Consider the following 26,259-nt stretch of genomic DNA (forward strand, 5'->3'; position numbering starts at 1 on the left):
CTGGCTGCGACGAGACCGATGTAAAGGTAGATTTGAGCTGGGTTGGCTTAGGAAGGAGTGATCAAGCAAGGGGACGTTGGGAAATTGAAGAGGGGAACAGCTGGTTTGTACATGAGCGCTTGATGTGGCGGCTGCTAAACTCGCGGGCTGCAAAACACTACGACTGAGATCATAATAAATCCAACAATCAAAAATATTTCAAGAATAGGAGTATTCTATCTCTCTTGTACTTAGCTCAAGATTGAGGTTACTTGCTATGATATTACATGGTAGACTATAGAGATATAATAGAACATGAACAGATTGTAATGTTTTGTATCTTTTTCTCTACATTATGCATAGCTGTTTGCATCAAACCATCAACCGAAACCCCTACTCATCAAATCATATCATAACTCTCTTTCCCAACAAATAAAACAATTCTGAACGCCCCGATATATCACATCGCACACCACCATTTTCATCTATAAATCGTTTTCTCTACTTCCGACTCCCTTTATGACCCCCTGTTTTAATCTCCAAATTAATCAGACCTCTCAACCCATCAAATCTCACAACGCCTTAACAATACTCCTCTCATCAAACAAATCTCTCAACAACCCCTGTCTACAAGCCTCCCAATCTGTCGCCCCCATTCCATACGTACTCTCAAATGCAAAAATGCTCAATTGACTAAAGAATGGCCTCAGGACCTTCGCGACCAATTCATCTTTCCTCTCCCAAGTACCTTCATCATTAATTCCAAATCCACCTTTCGTTCTCCCCATTAAAGGCCTCCTCATAGAATATTTAACTGCCTGAGAAACTGCGACTGAAGATGATTCTAGTAATGCGGCTGTATTCGTAGTTGTTGCTAGTCCTAGTTCTTCACTCAATTCGTCAACTAAAGAAACAGGTCGGAAAGAAGAGGGACGGTAAACGGCGTCAATGGTGTCGGTTATGAAGAGCCACTCGTGGAGCTGAAAATCATCAGGTGCGATGCAAAGTAAAGTGTCTAGTAATTTGCACGCTTGTAGGATGGAGTAATTGTTATAGGTGTCAGAGGGAGTACTATGATCAGGTGCTACAACCGATGAGATAGCCACGTGAAGCTCTGCATTGATGATAGGCCATAGGGTTGCGAGATGAATGGCCGAGGTCTTAAGAACGAGTGCACGAAGAAGCAGAAAAATATCTGCACGAGTGGTAGAAGAGGGAGACGATGTTGTAGTTGCGGAGAGAAGTTCAACAATCTTCTCTTGCATGACAGGAAGGTCAGTCACAAAGTTATCGTCCATTGTAGCGAGAACTAGAGTGGCGATGCGGCGGAGATTGAGTTGTGACTTTCTATCTGCCTCAAAGCGCGCCGAAGTTGCTCCAACGCCAAACACGATACCAGCTGTAGAAGGTGCAACTAATCGCGACAATAACTCCGGCATTCGTTCCTTGTCGCTTAATGCCCACTGTCTGAGCAATGGCAGCCAATCACTTTCAATGAGACTGACATTGTTTGCGAAGAAGCGAGAATCGTTGAACGCATCTCCAAGATCTTTTCTCCACGACTTCTGCGTGTTAGGTAACCTGGAGAGCTGATATAGTAGCTCTAAAGTGCTCTTCGAAACGTTGTCTGGGAAGGATCTGGACTTGAAGGTTGGCCCAATGACACTCGATGAGATGACATTCGCTGCATTTAGTATTCGATCATTTTCAACAAGTATTTTGGGTAAATTTGGCGCGATAGAGGCTAAAATGTTAACTACATCATCGGATCTTGATGAAGGGCGAGACGAAGATGGCCGCTGATCAATATCTGTCAACTTTTCTACACTCTCCGAGAAGCCCATAGGTCTGGTTGTGAACATCGCAGTAAGTAATCGAAGGAAGAGATCCTGAGATATGTTAGTTTTTATTCTCTTCAATAATCAACTTGTACCCACTCCTAATTCTCTTCGCATCCGACGCTGTTCTCCGAAATTGGTATTATCGACCTTCACTCCTAGAATGGCGGCAAACTCCAGAAGACTTGGGAGAGTCTGTCGATGTGGGAATGGATTTGCCAATAGGTCTTTGAGGAAAGTCATACAGTCGACCCAAATCTCATCCATGGCATCGTCCTCTAGTGATCTTGCATAGTCTACTAAAAATGTCACCAAGTCTGTATCGGTTAATGAGGATGTTAAGGTCGATTTCCTTGAAGGATCCAGCGCATTTGGGTTCGTCCTGCTATATATAGCATTGAAAATTGCAGGAATGGTATGTTTTGGTCTTGAGCCGTCAAGAACATGAAGGAGATTAAAGATAGCCGTAGGCCGAGAATCTCTACCCTTGGTAGACCTTTGCCCAATTTCCACCAATGTCTCTAAGCATTCTAATGCCTCAGCTGTGAAAAGATGCTCAAGCAATCTCCGAGCTCGATTCCGCATGCGCAAAGATGTGTAATTGAAGGAGGCAGTAGATTCACTATCCTGAGCTCCATCTTGACCGCCCCATGACCAAATGAGGAAGCAGATTCGAACAGCATCTTGGAACGAGAGTAGTACAGTTAGGCGGTTGTTAGCAGTTATGCTTCTTGCTTGTGGAGTTTCCGAGTTAAAGACACCAGAAACCATATTTCCAAAGAACCCTTGTGGTTGGTCAGGACTTTTAGTAACGGGCGCTTTTGTTTCGTCCTTCAGTAATCGGTCGTGCCCTTTGGCAAGTACGAACTCAAGGCCATTGAGCAGGGATATCAATGTGGATTCTGGAGCCGTGGATCCTTCAGAAACGGTACCTGAGTCTTTGAACGTGGTTTGGAGGTTGGTAAAAGTTTCTCCAATTTGGGAGCAGAGTGTTTCGACTAGTGGTATAAGGATTTGAAAAATTGTGTCAGAGTAAAATGGTAGACATTCTGTCAAAAAGCTAACCCAACTATCTAGAACTGGTCTACTCGAAGCGGCCTCGAACCCTGCTTGTAAGCACTTCACCAATGTCGGTGGTGGAGGAGGTAGGAAAGGTCCTGTATGTTCGCTCTGGTCAATTGCAAGCGAAGAAACAGATGCATCGTCATGTTGAGTTATAGAAGTCATAGTGGAGCGCTTCTTGAGAGTAGGTGATGCCGGCGGCAGGTTGACAACGGGTCGAATCTTCAGAGCAGCATAGACCACATCTAAAAGCAGAACCTGGATAAAGGGATCGGTCCCAGTCAACGAGTGGCTTAATCTCTGAATGAGAACATGTTCTAACTGAAGCTCCCCCAATGACAAAGAGTATGGACTTAATAGTATTTGGTGTAGAAGAGTTAGAGCAGTACGATGAAATTGATGGATATGTGGCTTTCGTTCCGAGTTTTCTGGTTCATATGTCCCCGAAATGGCTTGTAGGCACACATGCAGAAAGAATTCTAGGAGTGTAACTTCGTCGTCTCTACCAGCTATAACATTGTCAGCACAGAACCAATACATGATAATTCAAACTTACTTATCTGGAATAGAGAGCGATGAGATCTGTCAGTAGAAATGCTGTTATGAGCAAGTGCTGCCCATGTGCTGTCGGAAGACCATCGCAATACGTTAGAAAGTGTTTGAAGATAGTACAAGCATTGATCGAGATCATCGTCATCTGCATAGATACGCATGTTATGATGAGCTGTGGTCCCAGCATCCTCGAATTTTGTAAAAAGGAAACTATAATTAGAGAACTTCGCTACGAAAAGATGAAACAGCCTGATCCACAGTAAGCATTAATCCTCAATTGACATAAAAGCACGTACCTGTCAATGCCAACAAGACTCTGTAGCCAAATCCGAACTGTCATGAAAAGTTGTGTTCGTTCATCAAGTAGAGCATCAAGCAACAGGAAAAGAGGTTTCGCAAGTATAACTTCATAATTTCCAATACCAGAAAGTCGAGGTGTATTCTTGATATCAGTGTTGGAGCTACGACGATCAAGGTGACCGGCATTGTCTTGGAGCGAGTGTGTCCATAAGATGCTAAAGCTCCGTCCAGGGTCAGCATCTCGAGATGCATATGTACCATTCAGATCATGTTCTATCATCAAATTGCATATCGAAGCTTCTATATCGTGGTTGTCAAGTGTAAGTGTTGTTTGTAATTGCCAAAGGCTTCGAACAGTCTCAACATGATATTTTGGATGAGAAGCAGAAAGATATGACCAAGCCAATCGAACGAGAGGATCTACGAGATTGGATAGTTGTGGCAATGAGATGTAATGATTCGAGTAAAGACTGGTGCAAAGAGATACGATTGAGGTAAATGTGAGAAATGGAAGTTGAGATGTCATGCTCAATTTCCTTTGCATAGACTCTAGCAGTCCCGGAACATCAAGACTTCCAACCCTGGATACTTTTGAAAGTAGCATGACGAGGAGCCTCGTTTTAAGACCAGCATCAGCACTTGACATTGAACTTGATAGACTCTCGTTAACTATGCTACCGCCTTCGCGGACGAGCAATTCGCTAAGATCACGAGCTGAAAATGGTGGTGAAAATGCGTCCAAATTGCCTTGTTCCTGGACATAGAATGTCTTCATACTGCGTATTATCTCGGTATTCGAAAGAGATTTGATCTCGTCTTCATTATGTTTGACCATTGACTGACCGGTGGAAGGCCGCACCTGAAAAGCTCGTTCTGGAATGAGATCGATCAAATCCATAACAAGATTTAAAGCTAATTGCTCAACTTCATTTTTGACGCCAACTGTTTCTGCGCGCTCCTGCATTCTTTCCTTAGCATCTTCTAGCATACTTAAAATCGTCAGGGTTGTTAATGGGGCGTGTATCAGCAGCATCTCTTCTTCTCGTACATTGAAATGGTTGATTATGAAGGTGACGAGGGACAATTTATCAATTTGCTCCTCGGTTGACAAATCTCCAGGGGCTAATGCCTGTGCAATTAACCCAACGATTTCGCCCCAAATCAAACCACTTTCAACACCATCAAAAAAGACACTAGCACTTCTAAGAACTTCAGCAAAGTCGGCCTTATTCACTGCTTTGCTCTTATAGTCTCGGACGCTATTGACAACAGGTAGGAATATGTCGGGAACGACAAGTCCACCAATCTCCCATCGATCCATCAAGGAAAGACAAATTCGAAACGGCCGGGCTTTTGCAATGGGATTTATGGCCTCTCGCTGTATCAACTTAAGCAAAGCTTGTGTAAGTGGGTGTAGGCCATGGGCTTCGAAGTACTGGGTCCTTGAAGAAGCATGCGACCCAAGAGGATCTCCAGTAACCGAAGTTGGTGATTCTGGGCCATTCTCATTATCATGGCCAGCTGGCTCTGGCCCTAAAAGCCATGTCCATAGACGTCTATTCAAACTCATATCACGTCGAGTTACAACGCCAGCAGCGGCAGTGACAAGGAGCTCGAGATCTTCCGGTTTGACACGTTGTTGCAAAACATTAGAATGTAGAGGTAAATGCGTAACCAGGAGATCTAGAAATCCGCGTTGAATCAAGATTTGTTCATCACCCAAACCAGCAGCGAAACATCGTAGAAGAAGCCCAGGCTCAGGCGAGGTAACAATTTCCGCCAGCTGAGATTGATTCGTATTCACATCATTCTTGTGAGACCCATTAGATGAGGAATTAATTTGCTCTGAGGACGACTGTCCAAGTTTTGGGAGATTCCGGTTTAGATAGGCCAATGCTCCCAGACGACGACCATTGCTCGTTATTGCAGCGAGAAAGAAACATTGCCAGTAATATTCGTCACCACTGCTATGATTCTGTCCCAAATCCTCGGTTCCAGAAGGTCTGACAGAACGTTTAAAACCATCAAGCAGCTTCAAAGTACGTTCAAACTCATCACTGTTTTCTTCCTCAAGACCAGGTAACAAAGCAAGTATGATTGCTTTCAAAGCTGGCCGGAGTGATCGTCCATCAATCTTAAGTAGGTGTTTTTCTAGAAGTTCAAGGAACGGGCTCCTCACAGAGAGGGACGCAAATGACAGGGTGGTCGATAACCCTGGTAGATAGAGAGGTAAATCCTTAGATAGTTCATCTTTTCCTATCATCGAGAATATATATCCGTAAACTTCAAGAGCTTTTTGGTGTACACCTGAAGGCAGCGAAGGATTTAAACACTGAGCAAGACGTTTTGCGACAATTGCTTTGGATGGGACAGTAGCTATATTGGTAGGATGTGCTTGTAACGACTATAATTATTGTCTCAGTATGTTTCTTCCATTCACATTCTTGAGACTACACACCTTCAACAACCTCCCCAAGAAAGAAATATAATCCGCCCATTCCTGTAAGGCTGTGTCAAACAGCGAGAGCGAACGATCGACGCCGGATGCATATCTGCGGAATGCTTTATCTTTATTTGAAGGTTCATCTGTTACAATCTATCAGTTCTGCCATATGCAATAATATAAGAACTGAGAGCTCTACCTCCCCCAGCTGGTTCCTCCATTTTCTCGGAACTGGTGATGCTCTTCCTGAGCTCGCAGGAGATACCGACTGACGGCCAGAGCTTGGCTCAAGGGCCATGATTCTTGTGGCACTTCACAAAAGTAGATTTAAAGACGCTTTGCATCTTTCGATTGTTGTTGTTTGCAATTAATTCATGAATTCATGACGTACGCGTGGCTTCTTTCATCTGTCAATGTGCCTCTTCAAATTCCCAAGGCTGACAGGTTGTCGCTAAATTCCATCATTCAGTGGCTCCAGCCCTGCCCGCATAAACTACAGCCTTAAATATCCCTGTTATCTCGAGAAATCCAAAAGTATTCACAACCATTTGTACAGTGGTAAATTATTATTGCAAGTTCAGCATGAATAAATATGCTGTATACAAATCAGTTACAAAAATTAATGTGAGTTTACCGTTTAGTTGGAATACCCCCTTCCCCGCAGGGACCTCATGGGAGCTTCTCCTAACCTCTCGGATGCAGCTCCCAATGAACGAGCACATGCAACAAATAAAGGATCTCCGTCTGCGAAAGCGACGGTCAATGATGCTACGACCTATGCGATGACCGGTGAAGATGGATCCACGGCCTCAGATGGCGTGAATTACAATTCTGCATCCGAAGCCCCTATAGAAACACTCGACACAAAGGCCCCCGAGGTTGTTGCAAACAAAGATGATACCTTAGATAACGATGATGCAAAAGAGCGAAGGCCTCCTCTGCCCCCCAGACGTCCACTACTCCAGACACCAGAACGACCCAAAACTTCAGGAGCTCCAAAGCGACCGGTGTTGCAGTCTCAGCCTACCACGGCATTATCGTCAGTCGACATACAGACATTATCATTCCCCGATGGCACAAGAGGTACTTTTTCTACACCAGTCAGCCGATCGGTATCGGAAACGAAATTAGGACATGGTGTTTCTTCGTCAGTCTCATCACTAAGCAAGAAAAAGAATCTCGAGGGAAGTGACAATGATGATAATGCAAGCCTTATGAGTTATGCGCCAACCTTAAAGGCAAATGGAGATCTTGCAAGTCTACTTGATGATGGACTTAACGCGCAAAGCCCGGCATGGAAATTGTTGAATTCACAAGCAGATCATGGGGAGCCGATTGATGAGGCAGAGGAGTTTGAGGATAATTCTCTTGTACATTTCGACCGCGAATTCGACGAAATAGGGGAAGTTGATAGCAAGGGCGGCAACGAAGAGGAATTACTTATACAGTGGAAGTCAAAACTTAAGCATTACTTGATTCTCTCTTCCGCCGGAAAACCTATATACAGTCGCCATGGAGATCAAAACCTTATTAATGGCTACATTGGAATTATTCAAACGATCATATCATTCTACGAGGGCTCAAAAGATCCTCTTACAGGATTTACTGCAGGTCGTACAAGATTTGTTATCTCAACCGATGGACCTTTGTATTTTGTTGCTATTAGTAAACTTGGCGAGAGCGATGCTCAATTGAAGGGTCAGCTTGAAGCGTTGTATATGCAGATTTTATCAACCCTGACCTTACCAACTCTTACACATTTGTTCTCAAACAGACCAAATACAGATCTTCGCCGACCTTTAGAGGGAACTGAATCCTTACTATCATCACTCGCAGACACCTTTACTAAAGGCTCCCCATCTGCATTATTGTCTGCATTGGAATGTTTGAAATTACGGAAGTCCCAACGACATGTCATAAACAATACTCTGTTGAAAGCACGAACTGACAAGCTTCTCTACGGGTTGATAGTAGCAGGTGGTAGGCTTGTAAGTGTGATACGTCCTAAACGACATTCGTTACATCCTAGCGACCTCCAACTCATATTCAACATGCTTTTCGAAGCCGGTGGGGTTCGAGCTGGAGGCGGGGAGAATTGGATTCCTTTGTGTCTCCCAGGATTCAACAATCGAGGATACCTCTACATGTATGTGAGCTTCCTAAGCGTTGAAAATGGCGAACCTATTAAAGACAATATCTCCGAGAACAAGAAGGGTAAAACGGAAGACGAAGTTGCAGTGCTACTCATAAGCGCTGACAAGGAAAGCTTTTTTGAGCTTAAACAAATGCGCGACGACGTGGTCAATCAACTTGAAAAGAATGGAAGTATGAACATCATTAAAGCTGCCGTTCGCCAGGGACGTCCAAAGACAACTGATATTGCTCCTGGAACGCCCTTACGACATTTCCTGTACAAGTCACGAGCAAATGTTCAATTCACAATGCCATCATTTGATCCTTATTACAACACCCTCGTCAATCGTCGAAGGTAAGATGCAATAGTCCATTTCTTCTTCTTATTATTATTAAACACCAAAGCGACTGTGTCATAGAATACTGCAAAGTAACTATCAAGGATATCGTTACATGCCATCAATTATAAGCATCGTAGATAGTCACAAACCACTAACACCAATATCAGACTGATGAACCGATATCAAAACCTACACTCCGCAACCCATAAGAAACATTCCCATCTCAAAGTACTCCATTGCGTCTCCCGCGACAGTATCTCCCTCGCTTGGACAACTCCCCAGTTCGAATTCTACTGTGTAGCCGGTCCTAACGCTTCACGTGCGGGTTTGGCTCAAGGTGCCAACAAAATAATTCAATGGGTCAAGCGTGAAGAAGAGCGCGTGTTCATTGTTGGTGGTGCCGTGTTCTAGGGCCTTATTCGAGCAGTGACACTTTGTTTTCTGGCCTTGGCTTCGGCCTTGAGATTCTTAGCAGTTAACACAAACCCATTCATTTGGCCTTCAGTGCATTGTCCTTGATCATTGAATTCGTCTTTACACTGAAAGCAGGAGCAAACAAATTAGCCTCTTTTTGCGCAAACCTAAATGTACCTACCTAATGGAAGAATCACAATCAAAAATTTAAAGAAACTTACACAATCAAGAACACCATCGGGATATTTTGTCCTGTTAGCGATATTTCGTTCTTCCCGTTCTCTCTCCAGCCGTTCTCTCTCCAATCGTTCCGATGGACTCTCCTTTTCCTTCGCGTCTATAACAATCTTTCTTCCAATCCGAGGCAGTGTCCACCTTCTGCGTTTTCCCTTTTTGTCTTCCTCCTCCCCTTCTCTTACCTTGTTGAATAGTGCAACCTCGCCCTCACTCTTATTCCTCCTCCTCTCTCCCTCGTTCTCATTCTCTTTGCCCTTCCACTTTCCACTACTCGTCGAATTTGAGCTCCAGGAAGGCGAATTGAACGCAGGTGTAGTTGATGATGCCTCATCAATTTCCTCGCTCTCTTCCTTCGGTTTTGCCTTTGCCTTTTCCTTCTCTTGCCCCTTTCCACTCCCCATCCGTTTAAACCATGGAAATCCACCACTAGGCCCAACTTTAACGCTAAGTAACCCATCAGACGCACGAGAGTTGGAGCCATCAATTGCTCCTCCACTTACTGGAGGCGTCACTTCGTCCGTCTCTCTTTGGTTTCCTTTCCCTTTGAACCTCCAAAAACTCGTCCTCCTTTCAGTTCTAACTGGGCGAACGTGTTCTGCAAGGTTCTCCACACGATTCTCGGCCGTACCAATCTCCTCGTCTTCAACAACCTCACTCACGTGCTCCGTGAACTCTGCGGAGACCGGGCTTGGAATGTCTGCACCCTCAACCATCACTCTCATATCTGCCTGGGGATTTCGCCGATACTCTTTGATAGGATTCATGCTATTCGTTCGTTGTCAACTCGAATTTCCATTTCTATCTCCGTTGCTATTATTGCTCATCGACCCTCCCAGCGGCGATACCGGTGATTCAGGCAGCGTAATCGTACTAGCAGTGCCCCTCGTTGTATGATAATCTGTAGTCGACATGGCAGAATTTGACACAGCGCCGGAAGATGGAGGTGTAATGACATCCGTAGGCGTTGAGTGAACAACAGTGGTGTCAACTCTAAGTCCTTGGTTTTTATTCTTTTTGGACCCGAAGAGAGGTCGGTTTCTTTGCGCTATGTTTGTCATTTTGATGGTGGGTAGTTTTGTACGCGGGGAATGCTGGAATGTTGGATTGTCTGCAGCTTCTTCGTTTGCGTCTTCGATAGTGGGAGGATAGATAGAGTAGGAGACTATCAGGAAAGAGATGAACAGTTCTTAAATAGTATCGAGGAAAAACGGATATGATTGAAAGTTGTATGCATATAATTCACCTGCTATCTTCATATGCAACAGACGATACAGCGGTAAAGATATAAGAAATAGGTTGATAGAATATATATAAAATCCACGGGCTCGGTATATGCAATCAGTGTATCTTTATTCTCTCAATAAGACTAGGAAGAGGACCAAACACCCATGAGATGAGGTAGGGGAAGATATAACGGGCTACTCTTCACCACTCCAAACTATATACCGGTACTTAGAACTGATCTTCACTCCATCACAAATGACTAGATAATAACCAATGACACCTATCAATCCCCTCTTACCTCTGACACACATACAAGCTAAACTCCCAACATAACTCAACATCCAATCACATTCCTTTTCTTTTCTTGGCTTTACCTTATCAATGCTACTAGCTATAAACTACATCTATGTGTTAAAACAGATATCAGTACTCTAGGCTTTCATCATCAAGCATCGCTTCAACTTGCAACTTATTCAGATTCGTGGCCCCTCCTCTCTGCCTAAATATTTCTTCAGATCCATATACAGGAGGGGAAAGTTAATCATGAGCACTATATTACGATTCATTTATTTAGTATATAAGTACTCACAAGTTACTCTATTAGTATCGGACCATCTATCTATCTATCTATCCATCTATTCATTAATCCATTAATCCATCCATCAAATTCCATCCACTTTCACTCACAAAACCCCCTCTAAATCCAAGTAACAAACTACCCAGTACACAAAATGCACCTCACTTCCCCCATTCTCTTACTCCCTCATTCCCCTACTCCCCCACTCCCTCCCTCAATCCATCCATCCATCCCCCATGACGCAGCCAAGAACCAAGACCCAAGACCCAAGAACCAAGAAACAGCAAACCAACCATCAAACCACCAACACATTAGCAAGCGCACCAAGCTTTCCATAACCCTACACTCTCTCTTATAAGCTCCATTACTGTAGAAGTCAAATTACTTGTTTTTATTTCCCCATCCTCTCGTTCTTCCCATGGCCATTCTTCTCACAGCCATTCCTCCCAATATTCAAGATCACAATCTTAACATTAATACAAACCAAACCAAACCAAACCACAATAAAACAGAATAGATACTACAGAACACAACACAACGCAACATAACAAAATCCAATCCCCCTCTGAATCAACAACCAACCAATCACAAATACAATCTTACCTGACCTCGCCTAACTTTTCCACCCCCCTTCCTTCCCTCCAAAATTTACTTACTATATATACCCACCATACCATACCATACCATACCATCACCAGATCTTCAATACCCAATACCCAATACCCAAGATCCAAACTCTAAACAATAAACTTCAAGCTCCAAACTTTAAACCAACAACAATTATCTAATTAGTTACTTGCAGATCAAATTCCACTAAGATTACCTAGCCCAGGACTCCAGGAAACTTTTAGCGAGGTTTGTCGATCTTCTTTAACCTCCGTTCGTTTTAGTACTGCGGACTAGCTTAGCTTCAACGGCCCTAGGCTCGCCTTGAATAGATCATTGCGTAATGAACCCAGATTACACAAGACGTTTTCTCCACAATATGACTTGATACTATCTCGCTTCCCCCTGCTACTACATAGTACCTGCACCTCAAAATACAAACTCCAGCGACTCACATAAACCAATGCAGGGTCCTTCTGTCATAATCATATATAATATTCATTAACATTATTGTTTTGTTTCAGTCTAATTTGTTTCCTATCACCAGTGAGCTAAAACTCTACCCCCTCCCATCCCATACAAATCTCGGCCTTGACACGCCCAAACGCCATCAGCAAAAACAAGAAAGAAACAAGACAACCAGACTAGTATCTTTCCTCCAAAACCGGATGACAAGCTCAATACAAGTATCACAAGCTAGATATCAACAAGGCGACACAGTGCCATGTCCAGAGAATCATGCACTAGCCCTTGATCTCTCATTGCCAGTACTGGTTGTACTTCGCGATTTGACACGAGCGGAGATAGCAGCTCGAGCTCCACGAAACCATTCAGACACTTTTGCTCGCAACCGATGTCCATGCAGCCTATGCTCTGAACGTCGAGGATTTGGTGAATCTAAGAAGCTGGCCCTCGTGGCATTGAGATCAGCGACGGACTTGGCAGCTAGAGGCGATTGGCCGACCCCTCCAGCTTGATCTCTCCAGACTATGTCATCACAAGAATATGATCCATTACGAGCTACGTATGGCACACCAACGCGAGCTCGAAAGTTTGAAATCCTTTTTCGTAAACCATGACCACCATTGCGATGAGAACTGTCATCGGAGAAAAAGCTTCGGGCGTCCGTGGGGCTCGGCAGGTTTCCTGATAGATCAGCATTAGGCACGCCAAGATTCAAGCGAGAAGACAAATTCAGAGATAATTGGCGTGGCATCATCTCAATAACACCTCCAGATTGTTGATCACTATTCGCACTAGGTCTCCGTGAATGAAGATGCTTACTAACTTGCCTGAATATATTGTCAATTCCACTGGTAGGCGTAAATAAATCTTTCGGACATGAGACATGCAGATCGTTGCTGGATCTGGATTGGTCTCCAGAAGCATTATTGACCCTGACAGTTCCGGAAGCTTCTGAGCCTGTAGCTCTAATAAGTTTCAATTTGAGCTTAGCAGGCTTTAAATCCCCACTTTGTTCTTCTTGGCTACTCAGAGGTAGATTATTGTCCTGCGAACTAGCCCATGAGAAAGTCTCATGTTTTCGTGCCCGAAGATCCGAAGATGATGTCTTCTCTGCAACAGAATTTCTAACCTTTAGCTTCAACTTCATGGGCGAAGAGCGAGGACCATGATTCTCTCTAGATGGATTAATTTTATGTTTCTGGACTGGGCTAGAGATTAATTCAGCTTGCTCCGTTGACTTTTCGAGCTTCTCCTTTTCTATAGAAGTTTTAGGTGGGTCGATTGACGATGAGCTCACTGCATATTCCTCGATTGTTTCAAACTTTTTTGGGGGGGAAAATTTCGAGAGATGATAAGACACATCAGCATCTGCAAGAGCAGACCTCCCAGGTACTGCCAATCCACGAATTGAAGAGTCAGGTATTCTAGGGAGAGATTTCATAAGCTGTGGCACGCTGTTCTTCAATTTCAACTCTCTTGCTGGTGAGATAGGCTTGGGTGCTAACATTGGAGACTCAGATCTAGGCATGATCTTACTTGGAGCTTGATCACCAAGGCTCTGAAACTCGGATGGCCTATAGTCGGGTATTTTGCCCTTTTCGATTTGCCCCTCATGATCTTGAAGCCTACCTTCGAGGCTTTTATCAGTAGCCACAATTTGAGCACAACTTTGCTCCGATTTCGTGATCAGCGACAAGGGAGGGCTGGTACGGTGCACCGAGGGAGGATCAAAGTAAGAGTCTCGAGGCAATGTTGGCGACATCATAGGAGTTCTCCGGAGTCCAGTATATTCATTGTCGAAGGTGTTGGATCGACCAGCATCATCGGTCGCAATCAGATCGGCTAATTCATCAAGACCATTGCCAATGATGGAGAAGCCACTAGATCCGACTTTGCTTGCACGCGCAGAATTGAATTTGGACGAACCGTTACATTCATCTGTATCCTCCACTGGTTGCTGAAGCTCTGTGCTATCCGGAAGACTTTCGAGAGATTGCTTTCCAGGCGTGCAAACAATACCTTCGCCTGCATACTCTTTTGTAGAGATTTTTTGTGGCTCGATGATCGATGGAGAAGTTTCTAGTACACCTGCTATTTTCGCGGTTGGTAATGATGAACTCCGTTGTTGAAGTCCGCTTTTTAAAATCATATTATTAACTTCTCTAAGTGTAGGCTCGGTCTGCTTAACTTCAACTTCCTCATAGCCTGAGGTAATCGTGACTTCAAATTGCGGTGAAGGGTGTAGGCCAAATGCTCTCGACACCCGCGAGCTCAACTCTTGAGCATTGGCACCTAAACTTGATATATCTATAGAGCTGGCATCATCAAGAACACTGTTAGATGGCGCAGAGTTCTCACAGTCCCTTGCGCCGATACTAAGTGCAGCTCGAACATGACCACCATTATTTGGAATCCCACTTCCACTTTCTGCACTGTTCTTCCTCATAGGATGTCGAATTATGGTTGAGGCCGATGATGATGCACGAAGATGGTGGTTATTATTTCCATTGAGTCTGGATGGAAGACTATTGGCAAGAGGCCGAAGTGCTGAACTTAAGGGTCGATCCTCGTGAATTGTCCTTTGCAGTTGGAATTGCGGTGGAGGCTCCAAGTTTGACCGATTCTGGTTTTCCACCTCAAAATCTTCCGTATAGTCATAGTACAGAGGTGACGGTTTTCCTGGCGTGTTTGCTGCTGATTGAGACAAACTGGGCGGAGCAAAATTGGTAGTTGAGGAAAGACTAAGTGTACTTCGAGCTGGAGATGTGTTAATTGAAGGTGGGCCGTTGCGGCGTTGCCAATCTGGTCCGACCATTCCATTTCCCTGTCGTAGGTTGGGACTTGGCGTACGCCTTCTTGGTGAAGGTTGACTTAACAATGAAGAAGTCGATCGGTTCGCGTCTGGTCGTAGTGACAATGGTGGCGGTACTCGTTTCTGGGCATATAATGAAGCTGGAGAAGATACGTTTCGGACCGCTCCCTATTGCACGATATCAGTCAGAAGATAATTTGGAAGCAGTAATTTTATAGTGAGAATTGGGCGACTAACATAAGGTGTTCGATCAATCTCTGCACGGCGACTATAGTCTATTCCACCACCATCAGTGAGTGCGGGGGAGGAAGGTCTGAACCCGGGTCTTTTCAGGCGTGTTGGATATGCAAATGGCGATCGAGGTCGTTGGACAAGTGCAGATCCATCCTGCTGACTACGAAGGCTGGCGTAGGATCTTTGATTAGAAAGAATATATGGTGATTGAGATGCTGTTTGGGTCATGGAGTAGGATCGATAATCGGGATCCTCGAACCCCCTGTTACTTGAATTGACCGAGTTGACGCTGGCAGAATCATATAATGATTTGACACCCGAGGAACCCTTTCTTGTGTAGGATGGTAGTCGTCTTCTATCATCGACAACGGGGACCCCATACGGCGAGAAAGTTGGACGTGATCTCTGTAGATCATTCTCTCTGTGACCTCCATTGCTGCGTCGTGGTAATGCATTGGAAGTATGAGGTAAGCGTGATGGCTTAATAGAGAATAGACCGATATCCCCTGTCTCAGTTGTAGTTTTCAGCATACTCTCAAAGCCTTTTGGTAATGAGGGCTGATTGATGCTATCTTGAAAGCTTCTGATTGAGGCTCCATTGCGTGTTGATGTTTTGTCAAAACTCGCTCTCTGTCGCATAGGATTGATACCACTTGGACTCAGTGAGCCATTGATACCGCTGCCAACACTGACACCACTGAACCCTCTTTGACGATTTATTGGCTGTTTTCCCGGTGGAACAGTTGCCATTGTGAATACATTTGATGTATGCCCAATGAATATGATTGTTAATGGTTGTGAATAAAACTTATTGAGGGAACTAATTACTCTAGAAACAATCCAGAGAAATGGTATGCAGATATGAGGTAAGGTTAAAAGAAGTGGCAGAAAGTGATTTGAAGCTGACCAAAAGATAATCCTCAGCTTGTGAGAATCTGTAGATTTACAGATGATAATGAGAAAGGAAGAGGAGGTAGTTGAAGATAACACTCCCGACAAACAAACAAAATAGCGAAAGAGAACATTTGATCGTTGACGGGAAGTCGGTACTGTTGAAAAAGTCAAAGGGGAAGGAAAAGCACATGAAGATCGATGATAGGTGGGTGGGTGAAATACATATTGGGAAGGATCAAAGGGGAATGATGACTTCTAAATCTGGTTCAACACATTATTATTACCTCTCGAATCTCAAGGCTCTTTGACAAATGGATTCAAAGTAAAGATACACCCTCAATATCAATCTACAATTCCATAGGTAGTATTCAAATATTGTTTTTATACATTACCTCGAGCTCATGTTGTATCATCATTACACAAGCACCTTCATTTTACCCTGTCCGGAAACTATCCGGAAATCCTGTTCGAAAGTAGATATAAGATATATCATTCCGATATCAAGTCAGAATTCGAAAACTTCAAGAAGTTCTCTCTTATACATCATCTTGAGCTCATAATGTATAGTCCTCTCATAAGCTTTTGACACACTGGGTGATATATCGTTCTTTTAGAAATAATTTTCCTCCCTGAGACATTCAAGGCATCTTTGGATCTGGCGTTCCCTCTCTATCACCAATCTTCTTGCTGTGCTCATGTTTCGATGCGAGATATATGGCTATCATGAGAACCTTTTCATTCCTCCAGTTCGAGGAAAGTTGGAAAGAAATGCATTGATTATCGTATACCTATTGTACTTACAAACAGGCCATCTCTGCCAGCATTGAGACATTGCCATGATGAGTATCATGGAGACGGTGAAAGTTCACTGTCCATCGGGATTTGTCAAACTGTGACAGAGATCTGCATTTTACGCAGGAGAGTTGTGCATGTATTTCATGGATAAAACACTTCTTGATGCTTCCCTGGAAAATTGAAGCTACAAAGGCTTCACAAATATGTGTTTAGTGTGAGATATGTCTAAATTTTGACGAAGGTTCACCACGGGCTTTCCGACAGAAGATGATGCGCTACTCCTGATCTATTAAGTATCCGCTGGAATTCAAGATTGTTGGATGAGCCAATATTGTGTATTGGGTTGGCTATGAATAGACCGATCAGCAATCCGATCTGAAGAACTGTTCCATTGTTTCAGACCACAAGGCATACCTGAACTCGAACCTTTTGGCTTACTCAGAATGCCCGAGTCATATCCATCCGCGGCTATCTATCCATAATTGGTGGACTTTCAAAAAAGTATGGGCTTGTAAGTGAAGAAGCAAAGAGAAGGGGGCTGAACCCATCCTTACCTTGACTTACGCGCCTCGCCTGCCTCCTTCAGCTGGGGTTGACATTTCATAGTATGACAACTGTCAATATGTACGTATATTTACATACATAATCCAAGTGCAGACAAAAGTTTCAATGAGTATCGATCATGCTGATATGATGGTGCCAGAAGGAGAGTTTGTGAGATGAGGTTGGAGATATATGTGTTGGAGTTTAAAGTATGTTACTCCTCTCCTTGAAGAAAGTCTAACCAGCTTTGCGGATCAATAGTTAGCGACAGATCATCACTGAAGGCGGGGTTAAAACAGGGGACCAGATCCATCTTGAATGTTTGATATACAATACAAAGTCTCGAAATTGGCTGCATAACATGTGAATGATGAGATAAAAGCGATAATGATATGTTGTCCTTTATTCAATTTTGGATTTCTAATGGTCGAAATGATTCAGCCTGATGTTATGTATGGGTTAAATTAGTCTTGGTACATCCTGCCCATAAGGGATATTCGGCATAACATCGCTCTGTGAACCTGTGAACCTGTAATCGTACACAAAAATACTAAAGACACGCTGTTATCTTAATCACTAGCGGGGAGGCTGATAAATTCACAGTAGCCGAATCATCGAATAAAGGGAACACCTCTCCTCTTCTTCCCCGAATCAACACAATCCATTCTTTCTTCCAACAACCACCTTTTTTTTTAAAAGAAGACGTAAGTTTCAAATCCTCTCATAACTTGGGTTTCTAAAAGTTCCATTGGATTCGGATACTCTTCTTTACACCTGTGCTTCTTACTCTTTCATATTGGCATCCCCCTCTAACGCATTGACACTGTAGGCCCGTGAATTGAAATACCTTCAATATGCGTTATCTACAATGTGTTGCATTGGCTTTTGCATCAGCTGCAATTGCTTCGGCGTCTGATGTCGCTTCCCTTACCAAGGAAACATTCCCAGATTTCATCAAGGAGAATGATTTGGCCCTTTTAGAATGTAAGTTTCTCTAATATAATGCATTTGCCTCTCATATGAACCGCCGACTAACACTTTTATTCTCTAGTTTTCGCACCTTGGTGCGGTCACTGCAAAGCATTGGCCCCTGAGTACGAAGAAGCTGCCACAACATTGAAGGAGAAGAAGATTGCCTTGGCCAAGGTTGATTGCACAGAAGAAGCCGACCTCTGCCAAAGCTTCGGTGTTGAGGGTTACCCAACTCTCAAGGTCTTCCGTGGCCCAGAAAATGTTTCCCCATATTCTGGTGCAAGAAAAGCCCCAGCGTGAGTAGAAACATTCCATTGCCAGCAATATTAGTAAACTAACAAACACATCTAGGATTGTCTCATACATGACCAAGCAATCCCTCCCCGCCGTCTCAGTCTTAACCAAGGATACATTGGAGGATTTCAAGACTGCCGATAAGGTAGTTTTGGTTGCATACTTCGATGCTGAGGACAAGACCTCGAACACCACCTTCAACACAGTCGCAGAGAAACTCCGTGACGATTACCTCTTCGGTGCCAGCAATGATGCAGCTTTGGCAAAAGCCGAGGGTGTTAGCTTCCCATCCATTGTTCTTTACAAGTCATTCGATGAGGGCAAAGCTATCTTCCCAGATGCTTTCGACGCTGAGGTTATTGAGAAGTTCGCAAAGACTGCGTCTATCCCATTGATCGGCGAAGTTGGCCCAGAAACATACGCCGGATACATGGCCACTGGAATTCCATTGGCATACATTTTCGCCGAAACCCCAGAGGAGAGAACCACTCTCGCTGAGGCTCTTAAGCCAGTCGCAGAGAAGTACCGCGGTGCCATCAGCTTCGCAACCATTGACGCAAAGGCTTTCGGAGCTCATGCTGGTAACTTGAATCTCGACGCTGACAAATTCCCTGCTTTCGCTATCCAAAACACTGTTGACAACAAGAAATATCCTTTCGACCAAAGTGTTGAGATCACCGAAGCCTCCATTAGCAAGTTCGTTCAACAATACGTTGACGGAAAGGTCGAGCCAAGCATCAAATCTGAGCCAATCCCAGAGAAGCAAGAAGGTCCAGTTCAAATCGTCGTCGCTCACAACTACGATGACATTGTTTTAGATGACAAGAAGGATGTTTTGATTGAGTTTTACGCTCCATGGTGTGGACACTGCAAGGCTCTTGCACCAAAATACGATATTCTCGCTGGCCTTTACGCTGATGCCGGTCACAATGACAAGGTTACCATCGCCAAGGTCGATGCTACTCTTAACGATGTTCCAGATGAGATTCAAGGTTTCCCAACCATCAAGTTGTACAAGGCTGGTGATAAGAAGAACCCAGTTACCTACAGCGGTAGCCGTAGCATCGAAGACTTGATCAAGTTTGTTAAGGAGAATGGCCAACACGAGATTGAAGTTACCTATGATGAGAACGCCGCTGCTTCCCCAGAGGCAGAGAAGCCAATCGCTGAGTCCTTGGCCAAGCAAGCAGAGGCCGCTACTGAGTCTGTCAAGAGCGCAGCCGAGGAGGTTAGTGAGACCGTTTCTAGCAAGGTTGCTGAGGCCACTGAGACCGCAGCTGCTGTTGAGGATCATGACGAGTTGTGATTTAATTTCGAAAAGAAATTTTGGGTTTCTTGTGTTTCATGTATCTGTAGCTTAATCGCAACAGAATTGGGGTTGGGGTTCTTTAAATTGTTAAGGCAATAACATTGGAGCAATACTGGAGCAAAATGAGAATTGTTTATTTGATTATCTGATTTCTACTCGTGATAAAATTATCGTTTGAATTATGTAGATCTTTTTATCTCAAAGCCTACGTCGTACCTTGTAGATAGACACCTAGGTACTTACTTATTAAGGTTCTACTAAAATGTACACCAGAAGTGATTGATTGGTGCTGTAAATCGTTAAATCGTTAAATCGTGAAATCACCCCGCATCATTTTAGCCAAAAAAATATTCGCGCCTGAGGAAGTTAGTTGGTCGGCCGGGGAAAGCTCCAAACAAAAGCTTGATCTTCAACAAAACATACGAAAGAGGCCGCTTAAAGAACTCCGCACCACGACGTAACAAAGCAATTGACGGCATATTCGATCGACATTCTATTTTCATACTATCAACCACGATACTACGAATCCGAGAAATAACATTACAAATACAATGGCATCGCGCATCTTATCACCAGCAAGCAGAATGCTTCGCGCACCCGTAATGGGAGCTACCAGAGGTTTCTCAATCAGTGCGAGGAGAGCGGCTCAGATTGTGGAAACTCCTTTGCCAGTTAGGAAGCCAGTTGGGGCCTTTAGAGGAGGGTGAGTTAGGAATTTTCTTGTTTGGGAGGTCGGTTTTGGTGTGGAGGGGAAACATGGGACGGGAGGGGTCTAAAGTTCGACGGGTTCGACGGTTTCGATGGGCTCAGCGGGTTTCAGGGAAAGAGGGGAAAGGATACAGAAAACGATACAGTTGGATGAGGATGAAAGCTAATTTTTATGGGGATCTCTAGATTGACTGGCTTCTTACTCGGATCAACATTAGCCGGTGCGGGAGTTTACTATTACATTCTCGAGGAGTATAAGGTTAGCAATGAGTTGTTGACAGAGGATATTTATGTGAGTTTTATCTCTCTTGGATCTTTGCTATTTGGTTTGGAGGGAGTGATGTTGCGGGCTGGGAGGGAGGAGGGAGGAGGGAGGATCTAATGATAAGAAGTGGATTGGATAAAAACAAGGCTAACTAAGGCACAATACAGAGTCTGCAAAACTCAGTACAGAGGGTTCACACATATGTTCAATCGCTAGAGGAAAAGCTTGCAGATTTGGAGAAGAAGAAGAAATAAGTCAAGAGAGAATTCCAGTGGACGAGAAGGGATTGAAAAGGCGATTCCGAGGAAAAGGCACAGTGCGGGAAGTTAGAACGAGAATGCAAGCGGAAGGAGATCGTGTATAATATCCGAAATGCGATGCGATGAGTTGATTTGATGAATATCTTTGCGAGCTGCGAGCATAATGCTAGGTTTATAGGAAATAAGAAAGATCTCCAAGTACTACCTCATGTTGATTTTATATGGTGGGGTGTGTGCGAACTTGAAGAAGCTTCTTTGGAGTAGCGTAAAGCTTTGAATTGTAATGCTGAGATATGATTTTGACTGGATCGCATAAATACAGCTTCAATAAATGTGTTCGCTGATTTTTTAATAAAAATAGAAAATTCGTCCTGAGATTCCATGACTTCCATAACTTGCAAAACCTTACCATTCACAATATTCAGCCTCGCCTCGTCTTCTAGAAACAAAACCTCACAGACTTTTCCTCTCATTCCTTCACGTTTTTTCACATGCTCTAAAAATCACACACAAATATGAACTTCGGCGTCCTTGAAATCGCGCCCTCAAAATACGTTCCAGCTCCAGGCTACGCATATGTACCCGATGTATCCAATACGCCGCAAGTAGGATTACAGCCTTCAGCGCGACGCGCGCGCGGCCCAGCTGGTGCGGGACTGGGCGCGGAAACGACGAAGAAACAGGATGCGAAGATTCTGAGAGAGTTGGCGCAGCTGGATAGGGAGAATCATAGGGATGTTAATATACCGGTTACGGGAGGCGGGAGGGGAAAGGAAGGGGGGAGAGGTATGTGATTTTCTTGGGGGCTTGGGGGAGAGGAAGAGAAGAGAGGAGAGAAATGAAGCTGGAGAGATATATATGCATGCGCAAATACTAATGTAAAGCACAAATAGGAAACCAATCCAAACTCACCCCCTCCGTCCGCAAAATCCTCGCCTCTCAAAAAACATTCGCAAACCATCTCTCCGATTTCGAAGCCCTCTCTTCTCTTCCCACTTCCACTTCCACTGCCACTGTCCAACCCGCCACTCCTACAATCTCCACCCCCAAAGTCCCTCCCGCCCCCGGCTTCACCAGCACCGGAAAGCGCAGCCATAAAAGAAAAGAACCGCTCCCCCCCGGTATCGAACTCCCCAAACGCAGCCACAAGAAAAAAGATCCCAATGCGCCTGCGATTTCGACACCCTTACGAACCATCAGTACGCCGATTGTCAAATCCGAGCCTGCAGCTATGATCTCCACGCCCGCGATATCTACCCCGGCAGAATCCACATTTGCGCCGTTTTTGTGCTCGCTGCCGCCCCCGAAACCGCATCCGAGAGATAATGATCCGTTGCTTGTTTCGCGCGTGCCGAATTTGCCGAGTGTGGAGGAGATGCAGAGATTGTTGGAGATGCCGCCGTTGAGTTATATTGAGGCGAGAGGAGGATGGACGGATGAGGATAGGAGGAAACCCGGGAGAGTGTTCTGTGAGGTGTGTGGGTATTGGGGGAGAGTGAAGTGTATGAGGTGTGGAGGGAGGGTGTGTGCGTTGGAATGTTTGGGGACGCATAAGGAAGAGTGTTTTAATAGGTATGGTGCTTAGGGGAGGGAAAGATGAGATGAAAGAGTGTGGGAGGGGGCCAGAGGTGAGAAGTTTTGGATTGCTTGGGTTTGGGACCTTGGGATCAATTAAGCAGGCAAGTTAATGGGAAGAATGATCACCTTGATGAATGTCTTCAAGATTGTACGCATGTATTTTTAGTTTCTATATTGGGATACCCAGGGAAAAGGGAAAAGAGAGAATGTCAGGAGTTCAAGTGTTGAGTGTCGAGCATCTTTAAGTACAAAGATTCAGACATTCTAATCGGTATTGGAAATCATGTGGAGGATCATGGTAGAATATGTATAATCTTGCTAGCTCATAGTCCTCCTATCCGCATCTTCGCCTATCCATCTATCCATCCACCCTACCAATCCAAACCTACCGTCTCCTTCCCACACCCCCTCCTCCTCCCTCCGCCCTCTCCGCCAACGCCACAACCTCCCCAATCCCACTCGCCTCCTGCTCATCTTCCAACGCCATAATCTCCTCTCTACAATCCCACCACTTCTCTTCACTCATCTCAAACGCCTTCGTCTTAATCTCCTTCACACTGAGTGTTTCAGGCTGGATTCCCTTCCAGCGAAGTCCAGTCATCAACGCCTCTTGCCATTCATTACCCGTGCGCTGGAAGAAATCGCGACGGCTTTCAAACGGACGAGGATGCGGGAGATTATCGTCCGGACTGGTCGTAGAGGTATCGGGTGTATCGTCGAAGGATTCGGGCGCAGAAGTAGCAGGGGATGAATCGGGGAGCTCGGAGGAAAGAGAGTCCTTCTCTTTGCGCTTGGATTTGCGTGTGCTTTCGGTGTGCAGATGTTTTTTGTCGTCCATTTTTACATCGCCATCTTCGTCAGCATCTTCGTCGTCATCATCTTCGTCGTCTTCGTCATCATCATCATCTTCGTCGTCTTCGCTGTCTTCCTCGCTGCCAAGCCAGTTCTCGGGCTCTCGTCTAAATATCTCTTTCACACCATCCATTTTGCCTAGATCAACCGCGTACATTTCATCAAATGTAAATTCGCGATCGCCTTTCTCATATGTACCTCCATAGATATAGAGAACATCATCCTGAACAGCCAATTGTGCATTGAATCTCACGTGGGGAAATTCCATGAGAATCTGTTTAGCGGGCAAGGCATCTGCATCTTCATCTTCAGGCTTGCTTGTGTCAATCTCCATATCGTCTGCATCGGCCAGCGACTTTCCCGTCTCGAGCGCGGCGAGATTGCGTAGGAGTTCTTCTTCGTTCGCTTGGCCTCTTCCTCTTCTTCCTCCTCCGCGCTCGTTTCCTCCATTATTTTTCTTTTGAGCTCGTGGCTTACGTAGGGCAAGGGGAAAATAACGATTGCGTTCAATGTTCCATGCGAATAGTGTATTGAAAAACTCGCTATCGATTCCCTCCTCGGATTCCTCAACATCGTGTACACCGCCAAATTGAATACCGCGCCCTTTGTGGTAAGCCATTGTGGCGCCTGCACGTGGAGGATTCGGGGTGTTGGCTGGTTTTTTCCTGCGTTCCCAACGCACGGTGGGAGGAGCAGCGGTCGATGTATCAGCGGGCTGGGTAATGCGGAGATAGAAACAGTCTTGATGGACCATGGGTTTGAGCACGTTGCGCATGGCCATTCCACCGCCTTTCATCTGTTTTCCTGAGACGTTTGTTTTGACACGGGAATAGCCTCCGTACAACACGGCGCCGTTCTCATGCGGGAGAAAGGTGAAGGAGGATCGAGCATCGGGTTTCTGGGTCACGGGAGGAAGAACGGGATTGTGCCAGATGAAGTTGGAAGTATCGTAGATCCAGAGGTCGGAGAGATATTTGGTCGCTTGCGATGTGTCTTGGAAACCGCCAAATAGGATAATGTAGTTTTTGTAGTAGGTCATGCGGTGACCGCTACGAGCGGGAGGAGATTTGCCTTTAGTTTCTAGACGTGTCCATTCACGTTCAGAGGGATTGAGGTGCCAGAAATCCTGTGTGTTGTTAGTATATATTCATATATCCATCTTTTGTATCCCAGTTCTCAAGTCTGGGAGTATGATGCTTAATGATATGGCGTGAAAGAACTCACATTGTAATGATAAAAAGTTCCCTGTTTCGGACTGGAAAATTCCCCTCCAAACATGTATATGCCCCCTGCATTTCCACCTCTACACCACGCATGTCCAGATCTCGGCAGTGGAGCATTCGGACTAGTTACTACATGCCACTCATCCTTGTTGACCGCATACACATACAAATCATTGAAGAAAGTCGCCAAAGCGCCGTTGAAATACTCTCCCCCGAATAAAAATAGTTCATTCGCATTACTGGGACTAGCGATGAGAGTCGAAGAAGCTCTTGGTTTCGGAGGCTCGCAAACCACTTCTGTGATCTTCAAAAAAGATTCTTGAGCTTTAGCATACTCGGCAAGAACGGAATCGAGATCGATGGATTCATTGTCGCTGTCGTCGGCGGATTTCGATTTTTGAGCTTTCGACTTTTCTTTCTTATCGGCCTTTTTCTCTTGCTTTTGTTTCTTTTCCGCGAGCTTCTTCTTTTTGTCTTCGGACTTGGATTTCTTGTCTTTAGCCATCTTGAAAAGTGGACAAGAAAGTCAAAAGGGAGGGGCACAAATATCACGTGACTGGAAAGAAGAGAGTCAGCGATTCTGTAGAGGTTGTGCGTATATAGGTAGCTAAGATGGCTTGGATGCTATCGATCCTCCAATGGCTTTATATGTAAGTTCTGAGGAGCTTTGAAACCGTATGACTGATGCTGTATGTATGTTGTATCATGTAACCACTGGGCAGTGAATGGAAGATTTTGCAAGCACGGGACCCATAAAAATGAACTTTCATTTTCTCAATCAATTGAATGATATTGAGCAACCAAAACCATGATACTACAAACTGCACTCTTTCCTTCATCTCAAATGCGTCTGTAATTACTATGTAGGTAAACAGAGGTATTGAACATCACATACCTTTAAGCTTTTCCCTACTCTTCCACGGTTATTCCAATCAACTCTTTCTTCTTTGTCAATAAAGATGTTTGTTTATTTCTTGGTGGGGTGGATTGTGAGATAGCGCGGGCGTGTTAATGTGCAGAAGGCAAGCAATCTCGCAATCCAGCAATCCAGCAATCCACCCTTGAAGCTGACTTGGCCCCACGTTTGCACAGCTTCCCCTCTTGAAGCTCGAGTATATATAGAGATTATATCTTCATATCAGACACATGTGAAAATCTGAACTCGATTACATTGGCCACATATAAAAGCGGTAATCCTTCTTTACATCCTTCAAGTATCACCATATCATATGCATGGATCGGTGTACAATCTCACTCTTTTGCACTATCCATTACTCATCTCTCTTTGAGCTTGAGATATCATATTAAGCAAAGCACACTTCAGTCAGCGGTGTGCTCATCCAACGATT

The 26,259-nt window shown here is 44.6% G+C and overlaps 8 protein-coding genes across 8 annotated transcripts; 4 read left to right on the plus strand and 4 right to left on the minus strand.

Moving 5' to 3' along the window:
- Nucleotides 1–551: 551 nt before the first annotated feature.
- On the minus strand, nucleotides 552–6,472 carry Bfra_003880 (putative cellular morphogenesis regulator protein; the record flags this gene model as incomplete). Its single annotated transcript, XM_037334285.1, has 6 exons — nucleotides 552–1,868; nucleotides 1,917–3,388; nucleotides 3,436–3,680; nucleotides 3,728–6,135; nucleotides 6,190–6,327; nucleotides 6,374–6,472. The coding sequence occupies 6 exons, from the start codon at nucleotides 6,470–6,472 to the stop codon at nucleotides 552–554; spliced, it is 5,679 nt and encodes a 1,892-aa protein (XP_037194372.1).
- Nucleotides 6,473–6,845: 373 nt separating this feature from the next.
- Nucleotides 6,846–9,059, plus strand: Bfra_003881 (putative vacuolar fusion protein mon1 protein; the record flags this gene model as incomplete). Its single annotated transcript, XM_037334286.1, has 2 exons — nucleotides 6,846–8,662; nucleotides 8,816–9,059. The coding sequence occupies 2 exons, from the start codon at nucleotides 6,846–6,848 to the stop codon at nucleotides 9,057–9,059; spliced, it is 2,061 nt and encodes a 686-aa protein (XP_037194373.1).
- Nucleotides 9,060–9,138: 79 nt separating this feature from the next.
- Bfra_003882oa (uncharacterized protein) lies at nucleotides 9,139–10,357 on the minus strand (the record flags this gene model as incomplete). Its single annotated transcript, XM_037334287.1, has 3 exons — nucleotides 9,139–9,243; nucleotides 9,284–10,064; nucleotides 10,128–10,357. 3 exons carry the CDS (start codon nucleotides 10,355–10,357, stop codon nucleotides 9,139–9,141), a joined length of 1,116 nt encoding a protein of 371 aa, XP_037194374.1.
- Nucleotides 10,358–12,442: 2,085 nt separating this feature from the next.
- Bfra_003883 (uncharacterized protein) lies at nucleotides 12,443–15,967 on the minus strand (the record flags this gene model as incomplete). Its single annotated transcript, XM_037334288.1, has 2 exons — nucleotides 12,443–15,151; nucleotides 15,221–15,967. The coding sequence occupies 2 exons, from the start codon at nucleotides 15,965–15,967 to the stop codon at nucleotides 12,443–12,445; spliced, it is 3,456 nt and encodes a 1,151-aa protein (XP_037194375.1).
- Nucleotides 15,968–18,303: 2,336 nt separating this feature from the next.
- Bfra_003884 (putative protein disulfide isomerase protein) lies at nucleotides 18,304–20,021 on the plus strand (the record flags this gene model as incomplete). Its single annotated transcript, XM_037334289.1, has 3 exons — nucleotides 18,304–18,433; nucleotides 18,501–18,717; nucleotides 18,773–20,021. 3 exons carry the CDS (start codon nucleotides 18,304–18,306, stop codon nucleotides 20,019–20,021), a joined length of 1,596 nt encoding a protein of 531 aa, XP_037194376.1.
- Nucleotides 20,022–20,575: 554 nt separating this feature from the next.
- Bfra_003885 (uncharacterized protein) lies at nucleotides 20,576–21,251 on the plus strand (the record flags this gene model as incomplete). Its single annotated transcript, XM_037334290.1, has 3 exons — nucleotides 20,576–20,727; nucleotides 20,919–21,024; nucleotides 21,165–21,251. 3 exons carry the CDS (start codon nucleotides 20,576–20,578, stop codon nucleotides 21,249–21,251), a joined length of 345 nt encoding a protein of 114 aa, XP_037194377.1.
- A 521-nt stretch (nucleotides 21,252–21,772) lies between these two features.
- On the plus strand, nucleotides 21,773–22,842 carry Bfra_003886 (putative hit finger domain protein; the record flags this gene model as incomplete). Its single annotated transcript, XM_037334291.1, has 2 exons — nucleotides 21,773–22,043; nucleotides 22,151–22,842. 2 exons carry the CDS (start codon nucleotides 21,773–21,775, stop codon nucleotides 22,840–22,842), a joined length of 963 nt encoding a protein of 320 aa, XP_037194378.1.
- Nucleotides 22,843–23,220: 378 nt separating this feature from the next.
- On the minus strand, nucleotides 23,221–25,415 carry Bfra_003887 (putative kelch repeats protein; the record flags this gene model as incomplete). The annotated part of the gene is made up of 2 exons (XM_037334292.1): nucleotides 23,221–24,813; nucleotides 24,912–25,415. 2 exons carry the CDS (start codon nucleotides 25,413–25,415, stop codon nucleotides 23,221–23,223), a joined length of 2,097 nt encoding a protein of 698 aa, XP_037194379.1.
- Between the last annotated feature and the right edge of the window lie 844 nt (nucleotides 25,416–26,259).

The sequence above is a fragment of the Botrytis fragariae genome (genome assembly GCF_013461495.1).
Source record: "Botrytis fragariae strain BVB16 chromosome Unknown tig00000045, whole genome shotgun sequence".
NCBI lineage: Eukaryota > Fungi > Ascomycota > Leotiomycetes > Helotiales > Sclerotiniaceae > Botrytis > Botrytis fragariae.